This window comes from Hemicordylus capensis, chromosome 11 (genome assembly GCF_027244095.1).
Source record: "Hemicordylus capensis ecotype Gifberg chromosome 11, rHemCap1.1.pri, whole genome shotgun sequence".
NCBI classification, from domain to species: domain Eukaryota; kingdom Metazoa; phylum Chordata; class Lepidosauria; order Squamata; family Cordylidae; genus Hemicordylus; species Hemicordylus capensis.
The window spans coordinates 28,937,497-28,963,322 of record NC_069667.1 but is presented as its reverse complement, the minus strand read 5'-3'; the positions used below and the strand labels follow the sequence as shown (position 1 = coordinate 28,963,322).

The following is a 25,826-nucleotide window of genomic DNA, read 5'->3' as shown; positions in this document are numbered from 1 at the left end:
TTGGACGAACTCCCCGTGAACTGGGCCACCGAAAGGGAGACCTGCTGGGGGTCGGGAGGAGGCAGAGGCCCTGGAAACGTGGAGGTGGTGGGGCTCCACTCTGGAGCGCTGCCTGGCACTCTGGTTCTGTGGCTGCGGGCGTGGTCGCCGTGGCTGACAAGTACATAGGGGCCAGGCTGGCCCTCTGAACTGCTGCTCCCGGGAAGCTCCCTAGACTGCCCAGGTAACTGCGGCTTGCAGTCTCTGTCCTACAGGCCACGCTTTTGTCCGATCCCCTCACCATGGCTGTGTTCGCACAATCGCAAGTGTCCCGATTGAAAAGTGAAAGAGGATTAGGGAACCCAACAGAACGGAGAGTGTGAATGCAGAACCAGTTAACTAGCATTTAACCAGGATGGATAACCAGGTTAAATACAGGAGCAGTTTGACCAGGATTGCCCTGAAATTCTGCATTCACACCATCGGCTCTGCTGGGCTCACTAATCCTGATTAACTTTTTTACCAGGATTTTGTTCCTGGGTAAAAGAAGCCTTATTTTACTTTTTCTTTCATAATTTTGTTCCTTATTGTTCTTTGTTACCAAAAAAAGCAAATGTCAACTTTTAGATAAACAGTACGGAAACGAAACATGTGAGCACATGTGCAATATTCCAAGGGCATACAATGCAAGGAGCAGGCGGACCATGCATGGAGGCCCCCTGCTTTTATGCTTGAGATCACCACATTCTCTTCATTCACACTGAATATGGTTATGGAGTCAAACACCAGTGTGGCTGCTGTGACAAATAGGAAACCTGTTCAGATGTCATCGTTTACACACAAACGGATGTCTGTGCACACGTACCTGTGTTTGTGTCAATGGCTGCACCTACACTCATTTCAAAAGTGACGCAGGGACAAAATCCAACTTGGATTGAGTCAGGCTTATTTTTATATGTATGTCCAGCTTTTCCTCCAAGGAGCCCAGAGCGGTGTACATGGTTATGTTTATCTTCCGAACCCCCCTGTGAGGTAGCCCAGTGGTAGAGCACATGCAGAAGGTTCCACATTAGCCTCTCCAGGAAGGGCTGGGGAAGACCCCTGTCTGGAACCCCGAAGAACTGCTGCCAGTCAGTGCTGAAATGACAGAGTTAGAGGGGCCGATGGCTAGACTCAGCAGAAGAGAGTTCCATACATCCATCTTTCCCACAACCGCTTGCAATGTCACAGAGTGTTGGATCCTAGCATCTTCTGCAAAATTTTGTGAGAGGTGCCAGGGTGCTTCTCTTGGAACACACCCCTAAACACATTACAAGCCCAAACCAGCCCTTGGGTTGCTGTGCAATCAGGCAAGATCTGGTTTCGTGCAAGGCAGCATCTCCGAGGAAGCAACGTGTATCTGTCCATCTCTGGGTCTGATATGACTGCTTACCCACATAGAATGTGAGGCTTTCAGATAAGATGAGGCCCTTCAACAAGAAGATTTGCAGTTAGGTTGCCCACTAGAACAAAATGTGCAGAGCAAGGAGAAGAGACGACCTGTGTTACACACTAATGTTCACAAAGCAACATGCAAGCCTTTGAGTTGCACAGAACTCTTTCTCAGACTGAATGCTCATGAAATAGGTGTTTAAAGTTAAAAATTGACTTTTTTTAAAGGAAATGGCATTGCAGTTATTATTTTTTTGTAGATTCCTGGGCAGTCATGAAATGGAAGAACTTCTACGACTTAATTATCTTTGTCATGAAGTGGTGCATTTTTATTTATTTAACATTTTATTTATCTATATATCACCAAAAAATTACATGTCTGAGCAGTTAATAAAACAGTACAAACTGAAACAAAATTAAATCGTTAACGCTTTAAAATCTAACACAAAGTTAAAAGCTGTAAGTCTAATTAAAAGCCTGGGTGAACAAATGTGTCTTAACTGCCTTGTTAAAAGTTATCAGAGATGGGGAGGCTCTTATTGCAGCAGGGATCGCATTCCAAAGCCCAGGGGCAGCAACAGAGAAGACCCATCCCTGCGTAGCCCCCAACCAGACAAACCGGTGGGTGGATGAACGTCTCCACTGTCTCCAGATTATCTCAATGGATGGTGGGGCTCATGGCAAAGAAGATGTTCTCTTAAATACACTGGGCCTGATCTTGAGGACCAGATACTTCCAAGTTGGTGCACAGGTAGCAACTAGGGAAATGAGCCCTGGAAGGAAAAAAATAACACAGGCCATGGGGAAATTCTCCAGTACAATATGTAGGGCTGGCCTGAAGTTTGACGAGGTACTGGGAAGCTGCCCAGTGGGGCAGGGAGAAGGGCCCCCTCCTGACATGGGCCCTGAGGGCCACTCATTTCATCCGTGAGCCAGGCCCCAAAGCTGTGGCCGTGGGTACCGTCTCAGGGGACGGACACTCCGAGTTAATGTTGGCAATGTATTGTCAACCCCCACCCAGAGATGGAAAAGAGGGGACGGCGTTGTTGCACTGAAAGCTCTCTATCTCTGTTCTCACCCCTTCTCCATCTCGACCCCCAAACAACGAAGGTAAAATTGCACAGAGAGGCCCTGACCTGATTGTCTTGATCCTCAGGCATGCACAGCCAGATTTGCAATGGTGTGTTTAAAAGCTTTTCAAAACACAAACACTCTGATAACATTTGATCAGTCTTGTCTGAGAAATGGAAGTGGAAATGGGCAGGAATGTCCTCCAAAGATGACTCCATGAAGAGAGTAAATCTGCTTGTTCACTGTTACCTTCATGGTTAGGATAACGTGTTGTGCTGTTTCTGCGGAGTCATCTTTGGAGGACAGTCCGGCCCATTGTCATTTCTATTGCTTCAACCATTTTATAACAGCTTTTGTGTCTTTAAAACACGTACAAGCTTTTAAAACACTGTTGCAGATTTGGCTGCAGCAGGCCTGATGTCCAGGAGAGTCAAAGCGTGATCACGCATGCAGAGCAACGGTCTCCTCTTTTCCATCTCGAGAGGGGCAGACCTTTTCAAAAACCACACTGAGCATTTGTCCCCGCAGATGGGACCGAGCACCCCAGTTGACTCATGGACTAATCTTCATCAGGCCCAAACACATCCAGAATCTTGATCCTTTCTGGAATAAGGAATACAGACCAAAATCTAGAAAACAGAGGAAACTGTATTGCATTATTCCATGCACATGCAAAATGTAGATGCTAACCATAGGATAATATCCTGAACATTTTCGCATGCATTTAAGCAATAAAACAAGCCAACAAGTTTCTAGTCCTTAAGTTTCATGTTGTTTGCAGCAGCAGTCCAGCAAATATACCGGGGAAGAAGAGGAGGAGGAGAAGGAAGCCATGTCGAAGGTGTTCTTGGAAAGCATCTTCCTAAAGCGCTCTCAGCAGAAGAAAAAGACGTCCCCTCTCAATTTCAAGAAGCGCCTCTTCGTGCTGACCGAGGGCAAACTCTCCTACTACGAGTACGACTTTGAGCGCGGGGTGAGTCCCAGAGGGGAGCGGACCAAATCTGGGGGTGGGCCCTTCCTGCTCCAGAAAAAGTCCGGGGGTAACTGGATGTGGAAGTGATTGGGGGCGAGAGGGAAAGACACAGGAGGATGGCATGGACGCTGGCCAGAGCCGTTTGCAGGGGTCAGCAGGTTCCTGGCTGCTGACCTCTCCAATGGCCAGTGCGGATGTGGGGCCAGCTGAGGGGTGAGGCAGCTGTGCGGGATGCCCTGCTGGCTCTCTGCCCTCCCTGCGCCAGCAAGGAACGGAGAGTGAGCGGCAGGCAGTGGGTGGGCAGCACGTGAGGGGCTGTGCTCCAAATCTGGCCCCCAGCCTGGCTACGCTACTACTGGGTGGCAGAATAGCGCCCTTCCAGGATCCTGACCTTCCTGAGATCCACAGCCCCCCGCCCCACCCCCATGCACACTGCTACACCAGGCCAGTTTGAGGCTGGCGAGACCCGTGGCTGACACGACCCACAAGCTCCATGGGGATGCCGGTAGGGCTAGCGCCTGGCAGGGCCGTGGCAGAGATCGGGCGGTAGCATAAGATGTATGACTGCATATCCCCCCCCCGGCCACGCCTTCACTGAAATGGGAAGAAAAAGGGTCCTGCTGCTGCTGCTGCTTAAGATAACTTTTCTGGAAGCCTGAAAAACCACGAGAGCGGGATAAAAACCGGGCACTCAAATGGAAACAAGGAATCTCCTGGTCAGTTTAGCCTCGGCTCTAAAATCCCCCAAGCAAGCCTTGCATTCGAGTGCAATTACAGGGCAAGCGTGCTTCTCTTGCGTTTGAACTCAGCCGGTCAATTTCACCTCCGCAAACAGCTTCCCGCAAGCCAGCAACCCAAAGCAGCAAATGTTTGATGTTTATCTCCGTTTCCCTGGACATCACGACCCCTTAATTAATCACTTCCTCAAATTGTTTCCTTTCACGATTTCCTTTTAAATGATTTCCATGCAATCTTATACATGCTTTCCAGGGAGTAAGCCTCACTGAACTTAGTGGGGCTTACTTCAGAGTAAACATGCATTTATTCTCCTGTTGAGAGCATAATTTCCTCCTGGTTTTGAGACTTGACTTTTGGCCATTTAAATCTCCCTGATTATCTTTTTGATCTCCCAGGTATATGAGAGAGAGGGAGAGATGCTTGTGTCTTGGAGAAAAACAATGTCAGTATGGGGGGGGGGGAATTGGGAGGGGTGGAGCTGCATTATAACAGTAGAAAGGTTAGGGGTGTGTGTGTGTGTATTACAAAAAATGACTGACAACAGAGATAATTAGAGGAAACAAAATTGTAGGACGAAACCACCTTCATCAGCATCAGGTGGACTTTTAAAAAGTTGTGTGAGTACATATGGCTCTCAAGGTGCTGAGTTAAGGTGCTGAGTTAAGGTGAGTCAAGGTGCTAAGAAGGCTGAGTTAGCAGAGCCCCAAGGTAGGTGATGAGAAGAGAATGATTGACAGATGCTGCAGGTGGGTGTAAGGTGTAAGAGAGTATCCTCCAAGTTCAATCAATGACTTGTGAGGATCTTGAGTCTTAGATCCTTCCCCCCCTCATTTGTCCAGCATCTCATGATGTATATATTGCTTTCCATTATTTATTTATTTAATTTATTTTCACATTTACATCCCGCTTTTCCTCCGATGCGCTCAGAACAGTGTACATGGTTATGTTTATCCTCACAACAACCCTGTGAGGTAGGTTAGGCTGAGAGAGAAGTGACTGGCCCAGTGTCACCCAGTGAGTTTCATGGCTGAATGGGGATTTGAACTCGGGGTCTTCCCGGTCCTAGTCCAGCACTCCAACCATTATGCTATGCTGGCTCCATGTTGGTGATACTGCAGTTGCATGGACTGAAATATCTGCCAGCAGGTTGTTCCAATTTCTTCTCGAAGATGGTGGAAATGCAGACACTCGCACACAGGCAACCGATAATGAATCATGTGCTCAAGGGCAGAAGTGCCGATAACTGTGGCTGCCTCTGACGATTCCAGAGCTGCTGCTGACCCCCAGGGCCTGACGACGGACTCTTATTCTGTGGCGACAGTGTGCAAAGGCTGGGCTTCTACCTTTTGCCATGGGGGATCACTGCTTCCTGCTTCTCTGTTTAGGGGAGTCAATGTTAATCCAGTCTTCTTTCTGGCTTTTTCAAAAGATCATTTCTGTGGTGTTTTTCAGTCTCTGAAATCCTCCATTAAGGTGTAAAGTGGAAATGTTAGGGTTGTTTAAATCAATTTTCTTGGTTGCAATTTGTGATGTGCACTTAGAATGAAAGCATTTAAGGTGAAAATACCGAAGATAACATTCATTTCCAGTCATTCCATACAAAACCAACAATATGTGGCACATGATGGTTACATAATGTTATGGATGTTGTTGAAATTTTGCAGAGACATTGTATATGCTAAAATGCTACTTAATCATTTTTTTACCATTATTTTTTGAGGAAAAATTCCATCTCCAGGTGCTGGGCTGCACCCCACCCCCCAAATGTGACCAAGATCAATTTTTTCCATAAAACATGTGCACATTCTTCTTGTGAGAACATGAGATGTTCACAATCTGCAACAGTCGTGAAGATCTCTTTTCAAAGTCCATGAATCATGTAGAATGCTGTGCACCAGAATTTTCAGAAAGACAGCATGTCAAACATTGAGGGGGAAATACGAATGTCCTTAGCCATATCTCCTGTTTGCAAGTAGATCTGGGAATGGCTTTGGTGTTGCTGGTCACTGACTGTAATAATAAATGCATTCATTCATGGCTTTGGTGATGTTGGTTCATCCTCTACTAATGAGCAGTTAATCCATGATGACATTTAGTTATGATACCCATTAGGATGCGTGTGTGGAGTCTGGAATTGCCAAATTTCTGTAGAATGCAAAAATCCTCCGCTTTTGTGCTCCCTAACCAGCATGGGTTGTCAAACTTGGGTCCCCAGATATTGCTGGGCTACTACAACTCCCATCATCCTTTCAACCTCCAGCCATTGTGGCTCGGGATGATGGAACTTGTAGTCCCAACAGCATCAGGGACTCAAGTCTGACAACCCCTGATGTTGAAAGTGCACTTGTTGGGTAGTTTGGGATACCAAACGTTCAGGTGCGTCCAAGTCAGACCCTTGGCCCTTCTCTACACGAAGAGCAAAATCTGGATCTGCAATACTCTGTAGAGACGCTGATACAGATCAAGCCAGTTTAAAAATATAATGAATTGGATTGGCCCTTTAACAGCAGTTCCTCTTCCTGTGGTGGAGAGGAGGCGGCTTTCAGTACTGCTTTCCTCTCTTTCGTTGTTGTTGTTGTCTCCATTTGTAAGGAGTGCAATGGCACCACTTCACTATCACTGGGGTCCCCTCTCCGGGGAATGGGCCTGAAGCCGCCATTGGGGAGGAGGGCTCATGGTCAGCAACCCTTCTGTGCTTCTCGACAGGAAGAGGCCGGAGAACTGAGGCAGAGGCTGCAAGAGCGAAGCTCTCTGGGTGAGAAGGGCCTCATCTGTTCTGAGGAGCCTCCGCCAGGGCTTACCCAGGTCTCACTGGGCAGGCCGCTGCAGGCCTGGTGGATGGCGAATGGCCGGCCCATCGGAAGGGAAGGGCAACCCTGGCATTGCCTCTCTGGTTCTTCGGATTTCAAAGGAAGCGCCGGGACTGGCTGGCAACATCCTGTGCAGTGTCGCGCTGATGTTGCTGCCCAGGATCGAGGCAGGGCTTGTGCAAACCTGGCTTATTTCCACAAGAAAATGGATCCCACCTTGATGGCGGAAGGGAGGGGGCGCTGCTTGGCAGGCCAGCCCTAGACAGACTGCAGGGGCCGGAGAGGATGCACACTGCTGTGGGTGTGGAAGGCAGGCAGGGCCGCTGTGGGGGTGTGCTTGCGCAGGCTGCCTCCCTGCAGTTTCCCCCACTGGGGGGAACAACAGGAGGGACAGTGGGGTGCTGCATGCCCAGCCATGTGTCGGCAGCAGCATCCTGCCTGCCAAGCCACCACCATGCAGGCTGTCCCTGTCACAGTGCACGACGTGTCAGCCCTGGCTTTCTCAATGACTGGGTCGCCAGTAAACAAAAAAGGAGTGGCCAAGGGGCTGTCCACGTGGAAGCCACCAAGAGTGGGGACATCTCCCCTTGCCAGAAGGGTGATGAGCGGACGTGGCCGAGACTTCTTCAGTTAGGGTCTTTTTGGGAGTGTGTTCTCTAGACTTGTAGTATGTGCCTCTGCTCCTCCGAAAGAGGTGAAGGGAATGCCTCTTCTTGTCACCCCCACAATGGCAGCCACGCACCTCCCACAGCACGTGCAGCAGGCTCCTTGCTTGCATCTGGGGGAGGATCTGCCATGGAGGAGGCCCTCCGTCAGCTGCTTGGCCCAGCAAAGAAGAGGTGCAAGTGGAGACGGAGGCTTCCCCGTCTGCTTCCCGCCCCAATGCAGACTTGCATCTGGGGACTCTCCGAAGCCCCCTTGCCTCCGTGCAGTGGATCTCTTGAAACCAAGGGGGCAGGGGGTGTCGATGGGCAGCCCAGGCCTCACACTGCCTGAGGGGAGCTACCAAAGGCTGCGTTGCCACACACCCCTGATGTGGCCCAGCCCTGCAAGTGGTGCCGGGCCGAGAGAGGGGGAAGCTTGCGGGCAGCTTCTTCTGCGGAGAGGAGGTCCCCCTTCTCGCTGCCCCCGTGTTGCTCCTTGCAGAGCCTGCAAGGGTCTAGTTGATCCTCAGGAGCTGCTCCACGGCGGGGGTGGGTGGGGGTCTTGCCACCTTGCTGATGCCCCCGTCATCTGAGACGGCCAGCTCACCTTGCCCTCACGAGTTGCACGCAGCAGCTGCTGCTGGATCAAGCATCCTTGCTTCTCCCTCTCTCAGCGCCGAGGAAGCAGGAAGGGCACCGTGGACACTGACAAGATCACGTGCGTGGAGACCGTGACGCCGGAGACCAATCCTCCTCCAGAACGGCAAGTCCCGGTGAGTCCTTCATGCCTCTTTGTTCCAGACGGAATGTTCCTTAAGCCACACCATATTCCTGCTAAGCAGATGTGTCCCAGGGCATGGCTTTTTTCGTTCCTTTTTCCCCAGTGTGCTACCAGAGACACAGAATGTAGAGTTCCAAACCAAAACATAGTCTCCCATTCAAATGCAAACCTAGGCAGACCCTGCTTAGCAAAGGGACAATTTGTGCTTGCTCCCACAAGGCCAGCTTGAGACGAGAATACCAAAGTTTGCCGAGTTTTCTAGACAGCAGCTTCACGGTCCTGGGAACGGAATGCTGAGGCCCTCAACCGCTTCACTGCACTAGGAACCGGACGCAGACGTCCTAACCTCCCGTCTCTTTCTCACACAGCGAAGAAGAGAGGATTTAAACGAGACAGAGCCACAGATCACCATCATAGAGCGGTTCCCCTATCCTTTCCAGGTGAGCTACTACCTTTGCTGCCTGTTAGAGAGAACGGGCCTGAGATCAGGAGAAGCCGCGGTTCTGTATCTGGGGGTGTCCGTTGCACTCTGTGAGCCCTCCAAGCGCTCTGGGTCCACAGCTTGACGGTCTCACCTGGTCCTGCCTCGCGGTGAAGCCAGCCCTTCTGGGTACAGGCAAGTGTGAGACAGTCTCCAGTAGAGACACAGTGTGCTGAGGAGGGATTTGTGGATGGGGAGCATGAGGGAGCGGTGTGGCCTCCCGGAGGCTTTCCACACAGGGCTTTTATTGCAACTCCACTCCTGGCTGGAGTGCGCCAGTCCACATATTTGCTGGATTTACCCCGACCTCCCTGCAGGCTATCAGGGACCAGGACAGACAGGACTTTGTTTCCCCCCGAATGGAGGCTGCAAATTCTGGCTTAGCCCAAAGTATGTCTGTTCTTTAAAAATCCTCTTGTTTCAGAGGCTTTCGAAAAATAACCCGGGGCTTGTGTTATGCCCCGCAGATTTCTCTGTCTTGTTCGGGGTGGTCCAGCCAGTAAATCGTTGTGTGTTTTTTTTTTTACAAAACTCAATGAAGGGGAATGTGACAGCTCTTTTGGTATGGTCTGCTCTACGTGATTTGCAATTGCAAGCGCTGGTGTGTGTGTGTGGTGTTGTAGATTGGTGATACTCTGCTGAGGGAGGGGGAGGGAGGAAATCCTGAGGTAAACACAAGCACAGACTGCAAAATGTGTGTCTTGCTATGTTTTACATAGGCTTTAGATATGCAGAATGGATGTAACTGGAGCCCTTTGTTGTCTAGGCTGATTCCATTAAGTGTGTGTGTGGGTTCCTCTGTGTTGGAGGGGAAACCCGGAACAGGTAGATGCGAACGCACAGAGAAAAGATCTGCCAGGGAGTCTGTGGAGGGGCCAAAAGCTATGTGAACTGTCAAACGAATCTCCCGAAATAAATATCTTGCAAATCTGCTGCAAACCCTAACCCAATTTGGGCCTCTTGGTTGGCCTTGGGCTGATGCCCAACTTGGGCTGTTACCCCGCCTATTAAAGAGCCTTTCCGTTTTTGGATGTAAAGATTTTAAAAAGATCAAAGAACAAAATCCCCTTGAAAATGTGTAGACAGCCATCTTCTTGAGCATATTTATATCCTGAGAACGTTTACATCTTGAGAATATTTGTCTCCTAGTTCCATCTTGAACACATCATGCTTATCCTGAGTAAGCCCACTGGGCCACTGAACTCAGGGCTGTCTACTCTGACTGGCGGTAGTGTAGGGTTTTTGGCAGGGGTCTTCCCCTGTCCTGTGTGGAGGCACCAGGGATTGAACCTGCGACCTTCTGCATGCAAGCCTGTGCTCTTCCACGGAGCTATGCAGCCCCTCTCTTATTGAACCATGGAAGGTGGCTGAGATCACCTTTAAAAACACATTCACAGAAAGATAGTCACAAAACACAAAGCACGCCGCCGGGGGAGGGGGATATGACAACCCAAAACTGCAACAGCAGGCAGAGAATCTGCAGGTCCGGCTCAATTGTGCCACGAATTGTCACCCCTAGGCGACTGAGGTGGTGTAGCTACCGCCATCCCCTTCCGGGGCTGCAGGGGAAGTTCAGTGTAGAACGTATCAGTGGGGCCACCCATCTCTGGTCTGTGTGTGCCTTAGGTGGTGTATGACGAAGGACACCTCTACGTCTTCTCTCCAACAGAGGAGTTACGGGCCCGCTGGATTCACCATTTGAAGGGAGGTGAGTCTGTGTGTGTTCAGAAGGACTTGGTTGAAATCAGCGTCTTTAGCAGGAGAGGAGCCAGCTAAACTGCCTGTGCAGACTAGAAGGGTTACCGCTCTGATAAGCAAAAAGCGATTGCTGGTTCCCTCAACTTGTTCCTTTCCAACGCTCACACAGGTCTCTTCACTGGGAGCTCCAGGTTCCTGTTATAACTCAATAAAGAGTCATTTAAACGAAGGGCAGGCCACCTTAGCTCTCCAGCTGTGACTTGAACTCCAACTTCCATCATCTCCAGACACAGGGGGTGATGGGTGTTATAGTTCAAACAGCAGCTGGGTGCCAAAGTTGTCTGCCCTTGGTTTAGATTATGTTAAGAATATCAGTTAATATATTGACTGATAATATATTGATCAGTTGGTATACTGATTAGGATCAAAGAACCTTCGGAGCTGAATCTGCTCATCCTTTTGAGTGTCATTAGAAGTGCTCTTACCCTCAGAGGTTGGGCAGTTGGTGATCGGAGACCAGATCTTCTTGGTGGGTGGCCCTCTGGTTGAGAAATGCTTTTCCTGGAGACACTCACCTGGTGCTTCCTGCATTAGCTTCTGGGTGCCAAATGAACACTGTGTTGTTTCCCCAAGCTTTTAGTGAATAATGGCTTACTCCTGTTTTTTACCCTTTTACTGCTGGTGTGATATTGATGGTTTTATAGCTGGCCTTCTCTTACTGCTATTTTTTCCTAGTTGTTTTGTTACTTTTAAACTGATTGTTTAATTTTGCTGGCCACTATGGTTTACTGAGATTCAGGATATGGATGTTTCAAACCAACCAACAAATAAACAAATTGAAGGTTAGCAAGGCACCTTCAACACCAAGATTGCTTCTGCAATAGTCTTTGGTTTATCCCAAGGCTGAGCAGCTTAGTCCCTCCTGCAGATGTTGGACTACAATTCCCATAATCCTGGCTGTTGGCCACTGAGGCCGGGCATGATGGGAGTTGTAGTCCAAAAGCAGCTGGAGAGCTGAAGCTGTGCAGCCCTGGTTTAGTCTAACTAAACCAGTTTATTATTGAAATAAACCGAGATCATTCTGAACCCAAGGTTTTAAGTGGGTTCAAATAAACCCAGATCTTGGTTTATTTCGAGCAGTTTTGTTAGAATGACTCTTGCTTTGCTTCTGACCGTAGCTGGGAGGAGAATGCTTTTGACCCATTTGCAGGCAGGAGTGGAGGGCGCTCTCGAGGGTCAGCACTGTCACACCGGACCAGTCTTTAAGAGTGGCTCTCATGAGGTCTGGACTGGCCCCAGGCAAGAGCTCTGCAAAGGCAGCCCATGATGCTGGGCAGGTACGGGAGACATGCAGGAAGCCAAACTCCCAGAGCTCAGCAGCAAGCCCAGCGTGTGTCTGGGGGACGGGCCGAGACTGACTGTGTATTCCAAATCCACCAATGCTGGTGTTTTCCGCCTTGCTTGTAGTTCTGAACCCGATATCTGTAATACACTCCAAATCTTGGCTACAGATGCTCGGTTCAGGAGCACCAGTTGGGTAGAATATGCCCCACATTGGCATACGTACATTCAGACGAGACACAGCCAAGGTTGGCTTATCTGGCCGCCCACCCAACAGAAATCGGGCTCGCTGCTGAGCTCCATGAACCAACCATTCAGCTTTTGGTGTTGTCCAAACTTTTCCTAAATTATGTTTGCATACTTGTTGCAGGGAATGCTGGGGGCAGTTGTTCTTCTTATATCAGGTGTGTACAAAATCACAACTTCTCACTCCATCCTGCTGCAGTGATCCGCTTCAACAGCAACCTGGTGCAGAAATATCACCCCTGCTTCTGGACTGACGGACAGTACCTTTGCTGCTCCCAGACAGCCAAAATGGCGATGGGTTGCCAGCTCGTGGCGGGCAGGCACGGAAGTAAGAAACCCCCCGGCTTCTCTTTACCCCTCAGAGTCATCCGCTGCCCCCCCCCCCAGGTTTCCATATCCAAGAGTGCTTGTTTGTTTTAGTATAGGGGCGTTCAAGCATGCAACCCACGCTCCGAAGTAGGCAATGGGGCCATCCAGCAGGAGCTGTGTTACGTGAGCCTGCTGACTGTGTCAACTGACTCAATGCTCTTTCAGAGGGGACCAAGAAAGTCCACGAAGCATGCGTGTTAATGTGAATCCACCGCCCAGCAGAGGAACATAGGGAACTGCTTTAGATGACGTCAGTCCTCCGGCTGGCTCAGTGTGGTCTGCTCTGACAGGCAGCAGCACTCTGGGGTTTCAGGCAGGAGTCTTTCCCAGCCTGAGCTGGAGATGCTGCTGCCGCTGCTGCCAGGGAGAGTACCTGGGAGCTTCTGCAGGCAAAGCAGGGGCTCTGCCTCTGAGCTACAGCCCCATCCCCAGAGGGGAATAGCTTACAGCGCTCACATGTGGCCACACATCCAAATGCAAGCCAGGGCAGGCCCTGCTTAGCAGAGGGGAGCATTCATGCTTGGGGTAGCCAGACCAGCTCTCCTCCCTGAACGGGCTCATCCCCTGACCTGTCCACCTCATGGGGTCATAGCAATGGGGCCAGCAACTGTGAGCCTGGTGGCTGTGGCCCCACTTGGTGGCCTGTGTGCAGAGCACCCCTTTGGCCAGTTCTGGATCTGCCCCTGGCTGCCAGGGCCGTGTCCTCGGGTGGTGCAGGGCTGCTCGGGGGCTGAGTCAGGGGGCCTTCCCGCCCTGAGCTGTCCGCCCAAATCCCTCAGTTTGAGGAGTCCCAGATTTGGGGTCATAACAACGCTACACTGGTCCACAAGTGCCACCATGAGAAAGGCTAACAAGGGTGTGCTAATAAGAGGGTGGGGCTAGGGCTGGGGGGACCAGAAGCTGAATCTCCATGAAACTCCCCGGGAGACTCTGGGTCACTTCCCTGGGCCAGTCACTTCTCTTTCAGCCTGACCTACCTCACAGGGTTGTTGTGAAGATAAACATAACCATGAACACTGCTCTGGGCTCCTTGAAGGAAGAGCAGGATGGAAATATAAAAATGAATCAATAAACAAATGCATCTATAAGATCGCTTGTGGGTGCACCTTTAACACGCTCTGCTTTCCTGTTCCCAAAGGCGGCCGCCATAACAAGGTAGAGAAGCCGCTCCCGCCAACTCCAGAGGAGGACCAGGTATGAAGAGCAGGGGTCCGCGGCCTTTGCTGCGGGTGTGGCTTGGAAGGGGGTCCTGAGAAAGGCAGCCCCCAAGCCTCACTTGGTTTCCCTGGTTCCTCTAAACCCCCTCAAAGATGATGAAGAAGCCCCTGCCCCCCCAGCCGACACCCAGCGCCCCCTCCCGGATGCGGAAGGTGGTGGCTCTCTATGACTACGCCCCGATGAACGAGCGGGACTTGCAGCTGCGGAAGGGCGAGGAGTACGTTGTCCTGGAGGAGAGCTGCGATTCCTGGTGGAAAGCCCAAGACCAGGCCGGGTAAGGGGCTCCGAGGCACACAGACCACGGCAGGGGCGGTGCGGGTGCCGGGAACCGGAGGGCCGGCCTGCCTCGCTGCCAGCAGAAATGCAGCCGCCGTGCCAGGCAGGGGGTCCTCCTCAGGCCCTGGACGGATCCTGCCCATCCGGGCTGTTTGCTGCATCCTTCTGGGACAAGAGGGGCATACAGCGGGCCTCTTCCTTCTGAGGCCCAGGGGGCAGCTCCCAGACTAAAGGTTGACCAGGCCTGTGTGGGGCGCTTTGGTCAAGAGGGAGACACTGCACAGATCATCCCCAGCGACACGTGGAGGGGACCATCCTCACCGTGCCGGAGATGCTCCTTGCAGGGAAACAGAGCCCTCTGGAGGCCCTGCATCCAGGGGCGTCTGGAATGGGGGCAAGGGGGCAGTTCTCCCATCCCTGATTGAGAAATCCCCATTTAATTCAGTGGGGTTTATTCCCAGGTAAGCGGGTATAGGACTGGAGCTTTTGCCCTGCCCCCCCCAGTCCCTGCAGCTGGCAGCCATGCCTGCACCATCTTGGAAGGGTGCACAGTGTGCTGAGAAGTGTCACCCTTCCCAGGGCTTCCCTCTCAGAGCTCTTAGGAGAGGGCGGCTGCTGCGGCTGCGTCTCTCTTCAAGGGCGCTGCCAGCACTGAGAAAAGCACAGCTCTGGTGTGGGGGTCAGCACAGTGGGAAGGGCTTTTGCCCAAGTGGCCCCCGCTTGCAAAATAGCGACCATCACCACTGATCTCAAGGCTTTCTGCCTGGGCTCAGGCCGCGCCGTAGGGTGGTGGGTTCAGATGGCGAATCGGCGGCTCAGCCAAACCGCCCGTTCCTGGAAGGCAGCGCACGCGTGAGCCCGACTTCCCGTATCGGGTGAGCCGTCCAAACCTGCCAGCATCGGAATATTCGGCTGGGCGTGCAGTCCAGAAGGCAGCAGCATCTGCAATCCAGACCGGAAGTGAGGGAAACACGACAGGCTTCAAGTGGGGCAGGCAGAATACCTGAGATCGCCGTTCTGGACAGGGGGCCCGGACAGTCTGTGGGCTCTGGGTCGGAATCCTGACTTCATTGCTGAAGATTGACAAATGGTTTCTTTTGCCCTACAGGAAAGAAGGGTATATTCCCAGCAACTACGTCACAGAAACCAAAGACTCCTTGGAGATGTTTGAGTGAGTGGCTGCAAAACTGAGGGCAATGCTACGCATGATGAGGAAAGCCTGAGGCTATCACCGGCCCTTTGTTTACCTCAGAGGGTAAAGGTGGAGGTGGGAGGGCCAAGGGCCATCTAGGGACTCCCCAAATGCAGTTGGACAACAGATCCCCTCCTCCCGTGCCACAATGGCAACGATTGTGGCAGGGGGCGATGGGAGTTGTAGTCCAACAATATCGGGGGACCCAAGGTTGAGGAACCCTAGGCTGACCAAAGGCTGAAGGAAGTGCTTAACCCTTCCTTTAAAAGTCCTTTTAAAAGACAAAACACACATACATTAAAAGAGGCAGCCCATCAGAGGGGAGGGGAATGGCCTGGTGTGAGTGTGTGTCGTCCGCAGGGAGAATGAGTGGGCAGGGGAGGGGTCAAGTCTCTTCTTCTGACGACGACGATGATGGATATTTATATACCGCTCTTCAACCCAAGTTCTCAAAACGGTTTACACAGAAAAAGGAATAATAAATAAATAGGATGGTCCCCTGTCCCCAAAGGGCTCACCGTCTAAAAAGAAACACAAGGCAGATCCCAGCAGCAGCCACTGGAAGGATGCTGTGCTGGGTTGGATAGGGCCAGTTGCTCCCCCACTGCGAAACAGAAGAGAGTCACCACTTTAAAAGGTGTCTCTTTGCTCAGACTCCTCTCTGCATTTGAATTACTGCAGCAAACATAGATTTGGGAGCAGCACACGTCTGCCAGATCATGTCTGGCTCTGCCCTGACTGGGGAACACGGGAACTTCGGTTTAGCTTTTCATCTTAAACTCCTGACCCTCACTGGGAGGGCCTGTCTTAGACCTCACCACCCCATCGCCTCCTTTCTGGGAGTGCCTCCCTGACAAGCACCGTCTCATATTTCAGGTGGTATTTGAAAAACATAACGAGAAGGCAAGCTGAGCAGATGTTGAAGAAAGAGGTGAGTTCACGGCTCCTACCTTCCAGTTCATTTTTTCTGGATTGCAAGTTTTCAAAGCAGGTCCTTGACCAAACTTCTCCAAACAAGGCTGACGGTTTAAAACTATGTAACAGCAGGGCCTTGACAGTGGTGGCCCCAGATGTGAAAAATATTCTACCTTAGGAAGGCCCTTTGGGGTCTTAGGGCCAACCGGTGATGACAGACTTATTGCTGAGGTGACCAACCCAAGTGTCTCCAGTTGCCGGATCACAGCTCCCACCACCCCCAAGTACAATTTATTGTAGCTGGGGATGATGGTAGTTGTAGTCCAGCAAGAGCCGGAAAGCCTCCGGTTGGCCACTCTTGGCCTCTTGCATGACTGGGAGCTGCATGTTTGATTTTTCTAATAAACAGGTAACAGGAACTATCCAGGTGGAGTATGTGTTAGCGCTGTCCTCTCCTCCTAAATTTCAGGGGAAAGATGGAGGCTTCATTGTCCGAGATTCAATCAGCAAGACGGGAAAATACACAGTCTCCGTGTTTGCCAAATCCTCTGGGTAAGTGTGACCGGCCAGCAGGAGGAAGACGGGGGGGGGGGGGATGAGCACACAGACGCCATGCTTGCCCTCCGTCCCAGCCTCCGTCCTGCAGAGCAGCAGAAGGAAATTGTGGGCTCCGGAGCACAAGGGTCCCTCCCAGTTTTGCAAGGGGCCGTTTTCTATCCTGCCTTCTTACCTGCAAAGCTGACAAGGCGACTGACAACCCAGATCGGAACACAGGAAGCGGCTTTCCACTGAGCCAGACCCTCCGTCCGTCTAGCTCTGGACTGTCTGCAGCAGGAGTTCCCAACCAGGGGTACTCCAGGGGTTGCTAAACCGCAACTCCCGCAGCTCAGCAACATCTGGAGTGCCCCTGGTTGGGAACCTCTGGTCTACACGGACTGGCAGCAGCTCAGGCAGGAGTCTTTCCCAGGCTTACCTAGAGATGCTGGACCTGCGTACTCCTGCAGGCAAAGCAGGCACTCCCCCACTGAGCTGTGGCCCCCTCCCCACAGGGAAATGCCTTACAGCAGGCAGCGCTCACATGGAGCCACCCATCCAAATGCAAACCAAGGCAAACCCTGCTTAGCAAAGGGGCAATTCATGTTTGCTGCCACAAGACTGGCTCTCTGCCCCTGAAGCAGATGCTCCACCACTGAGCTATATGGCCCCACCCCCAAAGGTGGCATCCCTGAGGGATCTCCCATCCTGGTACTGACCACACAAAGGCCTGCTTAGCTTCAGCAAGCGGGCTGCATCGTGCGCCCTTAGACCATGCTCTGGGACCCACAGTTCTTCTGTGGGTCTTTCATGGAGAGCCACCCCCTTCTGCAAATGCAACCCTCCCCTTCAGTCCTTTGGGTAACCCCCCGCCCCACATGGCCTTGCTTCATCAGTCTGATGCGGTTAACCCTACAGGGACCCCCAGGGGACCATCCGCCATTATGTCGTCTGCTCCACACCCCAGAACCAGTATTTCCTGGCGGAGAAGCACCTCTTCAACTCCATCCCGGAGCTCATCAACTACCATCAGCATAACTCAGCCGGTGAGGACTAATAGGTTCAGGGGCAAAAATCGGGGCATGGCAAAGAGTCAGGATGGGTTGTGTGCTTTGATGTGAAGAAGAAGGCGGCTTACTGTTGTAAACCACCCTGAGCCATTTTGGAAGGGCGGTATATAAATAAAATAAATCTAATAAATAAATAAAGACCAGTTCTTTAAAGTGGTCCATCAAGACCCTAATAAATTTTCAAGTGATCTACGAAGAAAGGTTTGAGAACCTCTGGTCTCTACTGACCGTCTCCCCCAGGGTGCTTTCCAGATTAAACCTTACCACAGTGTCACTCTACGGATCGGCTTAGTGTGCTTCCATCCTCCCTGTGTTGTGACATCACAGTCCCTGTGCTGACCACAAGGGGCCGTTCACATTTCCAGCGCCTTCTTCCGGGTTTGATCTTTGCGTTATAGCACTACAGCGTTGCAAGTCTGTTGCAGGAAAATAGCTCTATTTTCCCGTTGTGGGAGTTTGAGATTCTGGGGGCCGTTTTCAATACGATCCTGCCAAACCGAAGCATCTTATCCCTGTTGTAGGGTTTAATCTGGAAAGTGCCGAACTTGGAATTCCAGGGATGGCACCGGGACCTTCTGCATGCAAAGCAGATGCTCAGCCGCTGAGCCACAACCCCAACTGAAATATTATGCTCAGATGAAGCTGGCTTATATAGTTAATCCAGCTCAGTACAGTGCAGTCTAAGCGGTAGCACCTTCCAGGATTTCATGCAGGGATTTCCCCCTAGCCCTGCCACAGTTGAATAGGCCTGTGATTCCGCACAAACATTACATCCAAATGCGGGGAACCGGACTCTGATGCAGTGACAAAACTGAGGGTTCAGAATTGGAGCTCCAGTTGGAACCCTTGGGTTGTAGTGAGTTTCGTTGCCACAGCGCAAGGTTCCAGGCAGCACCTCCCTAAACTCTGGTGCGATTGGCTGTGCGAGCTGTCCTTCAGTCCAGAAGGAAGCCCGCACAACCAGCTCCCCTGCCTCTCTGCAGGCTCGCTGACTGCAGAACGAATGCTCTCCTGAACGGAAGAGCGGGGAGAGGGAGCATGGAACCGTGGGTCCATTGGAACCACAGTTCTGCGTCACGTGCGAATGAGTCCTGTAGCAATCGCCGAATGGACAGTATGCAATCGGAGAAACCATCCGCACAGGGACAGGTGCTCAGTGTGCATCATTTGTAGAGACTGCAGGTGCAGAAGCAGTGCCTTGGAATGGAATTCCCTGCCACGGGATGTGGTGAGGGCCACCAGCTTAGATGGCTTTCAAAGGGGCCTAGAACAATCCACGGAGAACAGGTCTGTCATTGGTGACTAGTCCTGATGGCTACAGGCCACCTCTAGCCTCAGAGGCCAGGTGCCTTGGAGTACCCGTTGCAGGGGAGCAGGAGAGAAGGGATCTCCTCTCCTCTTGCCAGTGGGCTCCCCCGAGGCATCTGGTGGGCCACTCTGGGAAACAGGATGCTGGACTAGATGGGCCTTCTTCTTGGGCCTGATCCAGCAGGGCTGGTCTCATGTTCTGATGATAACACAGATCACAGACAACTCCAAATATCCACTGAAGGCTCCACATTAATCTGATGAATGTTCCTCAGTCATGTTGTGCTTCTGGTGTTGTACCCCAGGACTTATTTCCCGACTGAAGTACCCTGTGTCATCACAGCAAAAAACAGCTCCGTCCACAGCTGGACTTGGATACGGTAAAAGCAGCATATTCTTAATCGGGGATGGGTTACATTGTCCTGCTGACACCCTGGAGGTCCCTCTGCTCCGAGTATGAGTTACTGAGATGCCTTTCCCCTCTAGGTTATGAGGGGAAAGTGTGTGGGGTGGGGTGGGGTGTGGAGGAGGAGGTCTAATTAAATTCACAAGATCCATTCCCAGAGAGACCCCCCCCCCAGTTTTAGCCACATCATGCCCCTTCCCCACGTAGCCTTCTAAAAATAGGAGCTAAGATGGCCATCCTAAAAGGAGGGGGAGGAGGCCCCCACATGTACATTACGTTGTGCCCTCGGGTTGGTGTCGACTCCCGGAGCCCACAGAGCCCTGTGGTTGTCTTTGGTGGAATACAGGAGGGGTTTCCCATGGCCTCCTCCCATGCAGTGTGAGATGATGCCTTTCTGCACCTTCCTAGCTCGCTGCTGCCCAATATAGGTGCTTCTGGGAAACATACCAGCGGGGATTTGAACCAGCTTTCAGCCACTGTGGAAGGGGTGATGGGAATTGTAGTCCACCAATATTTGCAGATCAAAGACAGAGAGCCCCTGCCCTCTGTCTTTCCATTGCAGAACAATGCCCTCCCTGTGGCCAAGGCGGGAGAAGCTGTGAAACCCTGCTGCCTCTGTCCAGCGTTCCCCTGTAAGAGCGAATCCCAGATGTGGTTGACTACAGCTCCCAGCATCCCTAGCTGCAGCAGGCTTTGGCTGAGGATGCTGGGAGTTGTAGTCAACCACATCTGGGATTTTCTGTTAGAGGGAATGCTGCCTCTGTCCCTCCTCTAAATGGGCTCCCTGCCAAGGACTTACTCTTACACTGTGCTTGTGTGGGTTCTAGGGGCTTGGGAGATTGACCCCATGGACCTGACATTCCTGAAGGAGCTGGGCGTGGGGCAGTTTGGGGTGGTGAAGCATGGAAAATGGAGAGGGCAGTTCGACGTGGCGGTCAAGATGATCAAGGAAGGCTCCATGTCGGAGGACGCGTTTATTGACGAGGCCAAAGTCATGATGTAAGTGGCAGCAAATCCTCTCATCCCCCCCCCCAAATTGGGTCTTGCTCTTAGATAAGAGGTTCTAAGCCTTCTGGGTCCCCATATCTTGTTGGACTACAACTCCCATCATCCCAGCCACAATGGCCAAAAGCCATAGAAGCTGTAGCCCAACAGCATCTAAGGGCCCAAGGCTGAGAAGCACTGCTCTAAGACCATGTCTCATGACCTGGTTGTCTCCTGGAAAGAGCAACCAGAAGCATGCTCTCTTCAGATACAAGATACTTGGACCCTTGCAGCTGGTGATGGTGGGAGTTGTAGTCCTATACTACCTGGGGAGGGGAGGGACCCATGTTCTGAGAACTCTCTTGCCTTCGATGTATCCTCCTCCTGGAAGGGAAGCAAGAGGGCCGTGAGAGTTCAGCTGCTTTGGCCAAAGGACAGGATCTCTCACCTGTTTGGGCTTCCAACTCTGCTTCTACATGCAATGCAAGAGCTCCATAGGAATTGGAGCTAGGTGGCCCCCGGTCTGACCTGAGCCGACTGCAAAATCACCTTCTGGCTATCGGAGATCTCTAAGCACTGCCCAGACTGGGCCAGAAGAAGCTCCTCCTCTTGAGAAGCTAACAGGGTGATGCAGAAGCCCTACTTTGGGACTCCCGGGTCCTCCCCCCTGCCACATGGTGGGGCATGCAGTGAAACAGCCCCACGCAGAGGAGAGGCAGAGCTTCCCTTGTTCTCTTCCACCCTCCAGGAACCTCTCCCATGATAAGCTTGTGCAACTCTTTGGGGTTTGCACCAAGCAGCGGCCCATCTTGATCGTCACGGAGTACCTGGCCAAAGGGTGCCTTCTGAGCTTCCTGCGGGACAGCCGCGGCTCGTTCCAGGCCAGTGAGCTCCTGGAGATGTGCAAGGATGTCTGCGAGGCCATGGAGTACCTGGAGTCCAAGAAGTTCCTGCACCGAGACCTGGTAGGGGGGCCGTTTCCCAGCCCTTTCCCACTCGGGGGCAGGGTGTGTGTGGGCAGTACCAGTTCAGGGGGAGGGGGGAGGGACACACCTGTGAACACACCTTTATCCCTCCACACAGACACCTGGAGGTTAGGGAGAGGGGCTCTTCTAGCCTAGCCTCCCCTTCCCAAAAAATTAAAAAAAAATGCAAACTGATTTTTTAAATAATGTGAACAAACGTTGGGGGGCGGGGGGAGTTATATCATGTGCACCCAGTTCTTCAGATGTGAGTCATTGAGTGTATTCAGATAACGGGCATTAAGTAGGTACGACTTAATTTGATAAATAAATAATATAGTACAGCCAGATATAGGTTTAGTGAGAACAAGACTTATGCCTTGCCCAGCAGTTTCGGAGGGAGGGAAGGATTTCTGTGAAGCACAGATTGGACAGTTGCCAACATTAGTGTGATTGAGTGAACCCACACCAAGGTGGGTCATGGCCTGAGATGAATCGGAGATTCCCACCTTGGTGTGGGATCACACAATCACGCTAATGTCAGTGACTTATTGATTGATTAAGTGCCATCAAGGTGGTGTCGACTCAGCGACCACATAGAGAGATTCTCTCCAGGTTGACCTGTCTACAACTTGGCCTTGAAGGTCTCTTAGTGGTGCATTCATTGCTGTCGTAATCGAGTCCATCCACCTTGCTGCTGGTCGTCCTCTTCTCTTTCCTTCAACATTTCCCAGCATTATGGACTTCTCCAGGGAGCTGGGTCTTCGCATAATGAGTCCGAAGTATGATAGTTTGAGCCTGGTCATTTGTGCCTGGAGTGAGAATTCTGGATTGGTTTGTTCTGGGATCCAGTTGTTTGTTTGTTTCCTGACTGTCCATGGTATCCTCAAAAGGCTTCTCCAGCACCAAAGCTCAAAAGTGTCAATCCATTTTCTCTCTTGCTTCTTTAAAGTCCTGCTTTCACATCCAAATTTGTCATAATGTCAGTAGCCCTCATTCAACCTGGATTCAACCAATTGTGTGAACCAGCCCAGTGTATGGATGGGGCTAAAGAATGCTCTAAATGTACACTTGCATATGTTTTCTCAAGGCGTATCATTTTAATGTGGCTGTGAACACCATAGGATTTCTACAGGATTAAGAACTTCGGGGCAACAGGCCAGGGTGGAGCTGAGAGACGGAGGAGATGCAGGGGTGTTTCAATATGTTGATCGGGGATAGAGGGCAGAAGCAAAGGCAATTCTGTGTTTTTAGGATGCTCCTTTCTCAAGACCACTTTCTCATCGTTCTGACATAGGCTGCTCGCAATTGTCTGGTCAGCGAACAAGGTGCCGTCAAAGTCTCCGATTTTGGCCTCTCCAGGTCAGTATGTGTGAGAGAGAGGGAGGTGGGATGCAGGATTTGTTCCACATATCCCGCTTTTCATATTCTCTTCCCTATGTGCCTCTATTCCCCCACCCTTCCTTCGCTGCTGATATTCTAATAAGACTAAAGTTCTCAGCCTTGGGTCCCCAGATGGCCAAAGGCCACTTTGGCAGTGGATAATGGGAGTTGTAGTCCAACATCTTCTGTGGGCCCATGGTTGAGAGCCCCTGCCTTACAGGCAAAGGGATCCCACACATCCACAATTGGTTTACAGATATGTCTTGGATGATGACTACATTAGCTCCTTGGGATCCAAATTCCCAGTCCGGTGGTCTCCCCCCGAGGTTCTTCTGTACAGCAAATTCAGCAGCAAATCGGATGTCTGGGCTTTTGGTGAGTGACTGGAGCCAGTGTGGGTCAGAACTGTGGCTATGCAGAAGACTGTCTAGTAATCCCCCCCATGATGAACCAAGCTGCACCAGTGTGCCGTGATGTGATGACCGGAGAGAATTATGCATGGGCTACGGTGAAAGAAATGATAGAATGGAAAGGATCCCATGAGCATGCTTAAAAACGCCACACCTGTGTGCATGATGACATTGCAATGGAGGGGACCTCCCCTTAACCGTTCAGGGAAGGCACCAGTGCAGAAGGTCCCCGGTTCAATTCCAGGAGAGGGCCGAAAAGGACTCCTGCCTGAAACCTTGGAGAGTTGCTGCCAGTCAGTGTAGGCAATACTGAGCCAGGTGGACCAAAGGTCTGACGCAGTAGAAGGCAGCTCCTTCTGCTAATGAGCCTTGCCTCAGCCTTGAGGAGGAGCCATAGCTTAGGGGCAGAGCAGCTGCTTGGCCTGCAGAAGGTCCCAGGTTCAATCCCTGGTGGCAGCGGCGGCAGCAGCATCTCCAGGTAGGGCTGGGAGAGGCTCCTGAGCCTGAAACCCCCAAGAGGCACTGCCGGTCAGTGTAGGGACTCCCGCGCTAGCTGGACCAAGGGTCTGACTCGGGATAAGACACAGTTCCCTGGGCATGTCTTTCTGAGCAGTGGGGTCACCAACAGCACGTGCCTCGGTTTCTGCCCTTGCTGTGGGCCACTCAGTTCTGCAGCCCTGGGGTTGCCAACCCTGTTCTTGCAGGATGTGGCTGCCAGCGCTCATGACGGCACTTTCCCCACTGACAGGCGTCCTGATGTGGGAGGTTTATTCTTTGGGGAAGCTGCCCTACGAGAGGTTTTCCAACAGCGAGACCACTGAACACGTGACCAAAGGGCTGCGCCTCTACCGCCCCCACCAGGCCTCCGAGAGAGTCTACGCCATCATGTACAGCTGCTGGCATGAGGTAAGGCTGTCCTTGGGAGGAAGGAGCCCAGAAAGAAACCCCATGGTGTTGACGACAAGGGTGGGGTCTGCTGGTGTCTCTGTAGACTGAGCTTGGTGGGGGTCCTCATCCAAATCTGAGGGCAATGCGGGGGCACAGCTAGAACCGTTGGGACTGACTGGGGTGAGGCTGTTGCAGTGTTGCTCACGGGTAGAGCTTCTTATGCAGAACAAGGTCCCAGATTCAGTCCCTGCCTGGCAGCATCTCCAGGTAGGAATTTCTCTGGCCCGAAACCTGGGCACTTTCCAGATTAGACCCTGCAATGGGGTCAGGACGTATCTCGGAAGTGTGCTTACGCACTTCCTGTGTTGTGATACCGCAGTCCCTACGCGGCCGCAAGAGTGCCGTTCATATTTCCAATGCCTTGTTTCAAATTTAATTGCTACGATATAGAGCTAGGACATCGTATATCTGGTGGAAGAAAGTTGCTGTTTTTTCGGGTTGTTAGTTTTCGCGAGATGGCTCCCCCTGCTGTTCACGTTTTGAATGCGACTTGCCTGAACAGAAGCATTTTGCTGCTGTTGAGCAGCTAATCTGGAAAGCGCCCTTTGAAAAAGCTGCTGCCAGTCAGTGTAGACAATCGTGCGCTAGATGGAGCACATGGCCACGGAATCAGTGTTCCTTCAGTTAATTTTAGATCCTGCTCAGGTTGAATCAGGGATGCCCCATTCTGAATGCATGTGTGTACCCGCTGCCTTGATTCTGCCACCCAGAAAATTCATTCTGCACATGGATTAAAAAAAATAGAGAGAACACTGCATGGAATGCATGGCATTTTGGTGCAAGAGGCGCTTTCTTGACTGATTTATTTCAAGGTTTCTTTCTGTTCACTGATCTGTGCGTACTTTCCCTTCTCTCATGTTCCTTTGCTCCAGAAGGCAGAGGAGCGCCCGACCTTCCATGTCCTTCTGGGAAACATTTTGGATTTATCAAATGAAGACCCCTGAACAGCCCCCAGCATCCCCTTGTGCATTTACTAGTGTGTGATGGTTTTGCCATGTGTATTATGTTTGCTGAAGAATCTCTGGATGGATGTATCTGCAAGGAACCCCATCAGGATTCCCAGAGGAAGAAGTTAAGTGACTTCCTTCAGACAACACTGGATTTTGTTCCCTGCCTTCTTGTAACTACTGGCTTGTATCTGAAGTCACCAAAATGCTGAGAATAGCTAACTTATGGTAACAGGTGCTGGTCAAGTCTCTTCAGCAAAGCAAAACCCTTTCAATGCAATATCAAAATGCACGGATGACAGATCTGTCTAGAAGTTTAAATGGCATGAAGGGACTTTTGCCTAAGGATGCAAATATTCTAAAACTCATTGTGCAATGCTGAAATATTGATCACCAGAAAAGCTATGGAAATGAAAGATATCCCATAAAAAGGAAATGTACCGGGTTGCCTCACATTCTCTTCTGGGTCACCTCCATACAGCTCAAAAGATAGTGATTTGTCATTTTACTTCTGGTCCTTGATGTCTCGCTTCTTATTCCCTGTTCACAGGGGTGTCATCCTGCCCACAAGTTTTGGTTTTGAATTACTATTTTTCAGTGTTGAATATGCACAATCACACAAATGCACCCACACATCCTCCCCTGACCCCACCGCCATACATTAGATTCCGAGTGCTGAAAAGTGTGATTCCTTCCCAGTCCCTGCACAAA

At 51.4% G+C, this 25,826-nt stretch overlaps 1 protein-coding gene across 6 annotated transcripts in view; it reads left to right on the top strand.

The window, feature by feature from the left end:
• Positions 1-25,623, top strand: part of BTK (Bruton tyrosine kinase) — a 28,015-nt gene extending 2,392 nt beyond the window's left edge. For 2 of the 6 annotated variants that reach the window (XM_053274024.1, XM_053274022.1), the window contains exons 2-19: positions 3,266-3,454; positions 8,321-8,419; positions 8,796-8,867; positions 10,535-10,616; positions 12,393-12,521; positions 13,701-13,756; positions 13,873-14,054; positions 15,165-15,227; positions 16,125-16,179; positions 16,573-16,715; positions 17,616-17,743; positions 19,381-19,455; positions 20,309-20,480; positions 21,214-21,430; positions 22,725-22,789; positions 23,067-23,185; positions 23,969-24,126; positions 25,041-25,623. In XM_053274024.1, the coding sequence (XP_053129999.1) occupies positions 3,314-3,454; positions 8,321-8,419; positions 8,796-8,867; positions 10,535-10,616; positions 12,393-12,521; positions 13,701-13,756; positions 13,873-14,054; positions 15,165-15,227; positions 16,125-16,179; positions 16,573-16,715; positions 17,616-17,743; positions 19,381-19,455; positions 20,309-20,480; positions 21,214-21,430; positions 22,725-22,789; positions 23,067-23,185; positions 23,969-24,126; positions 25,041-25,112 (2,028 nt within the window). In that variant the 5' untranslated portion in view covers positions 3,266-3,313 and the 3' untranslated portion in view covers positions 25,113-25,623. Of the gene's footprint in view, positions 1-2,325; positions 2,521-3,262; positions 3,455-6,925; positions 6,948-8,320; positions 8,420-8,795; positions 8,868-10,534; positions 10,617-12,392; positions 12,522-13,700; positions 13,757-13,872; positions 14,055-15,164; positions 15,228-16,124; positions 16,180-16,572; positions 16,716-17,615; positions 17,744-19,380; positions 19,456-20,308; positions 20,481-21,213; positions 21,431-22,724; positions 22,790-23,066; positions 23,186-23,968; positions 24,127-25,040 lie in introns of those variants that run through there. The other 4 variants (XM_053274021.1, XM_053274020.1, XM_053274023.1 and 1 more) reach the window with 4 other exon arrangements.
• The last annotated feature ends 203 nt before the right edge of the window (positions 25,624-25,826 follow it).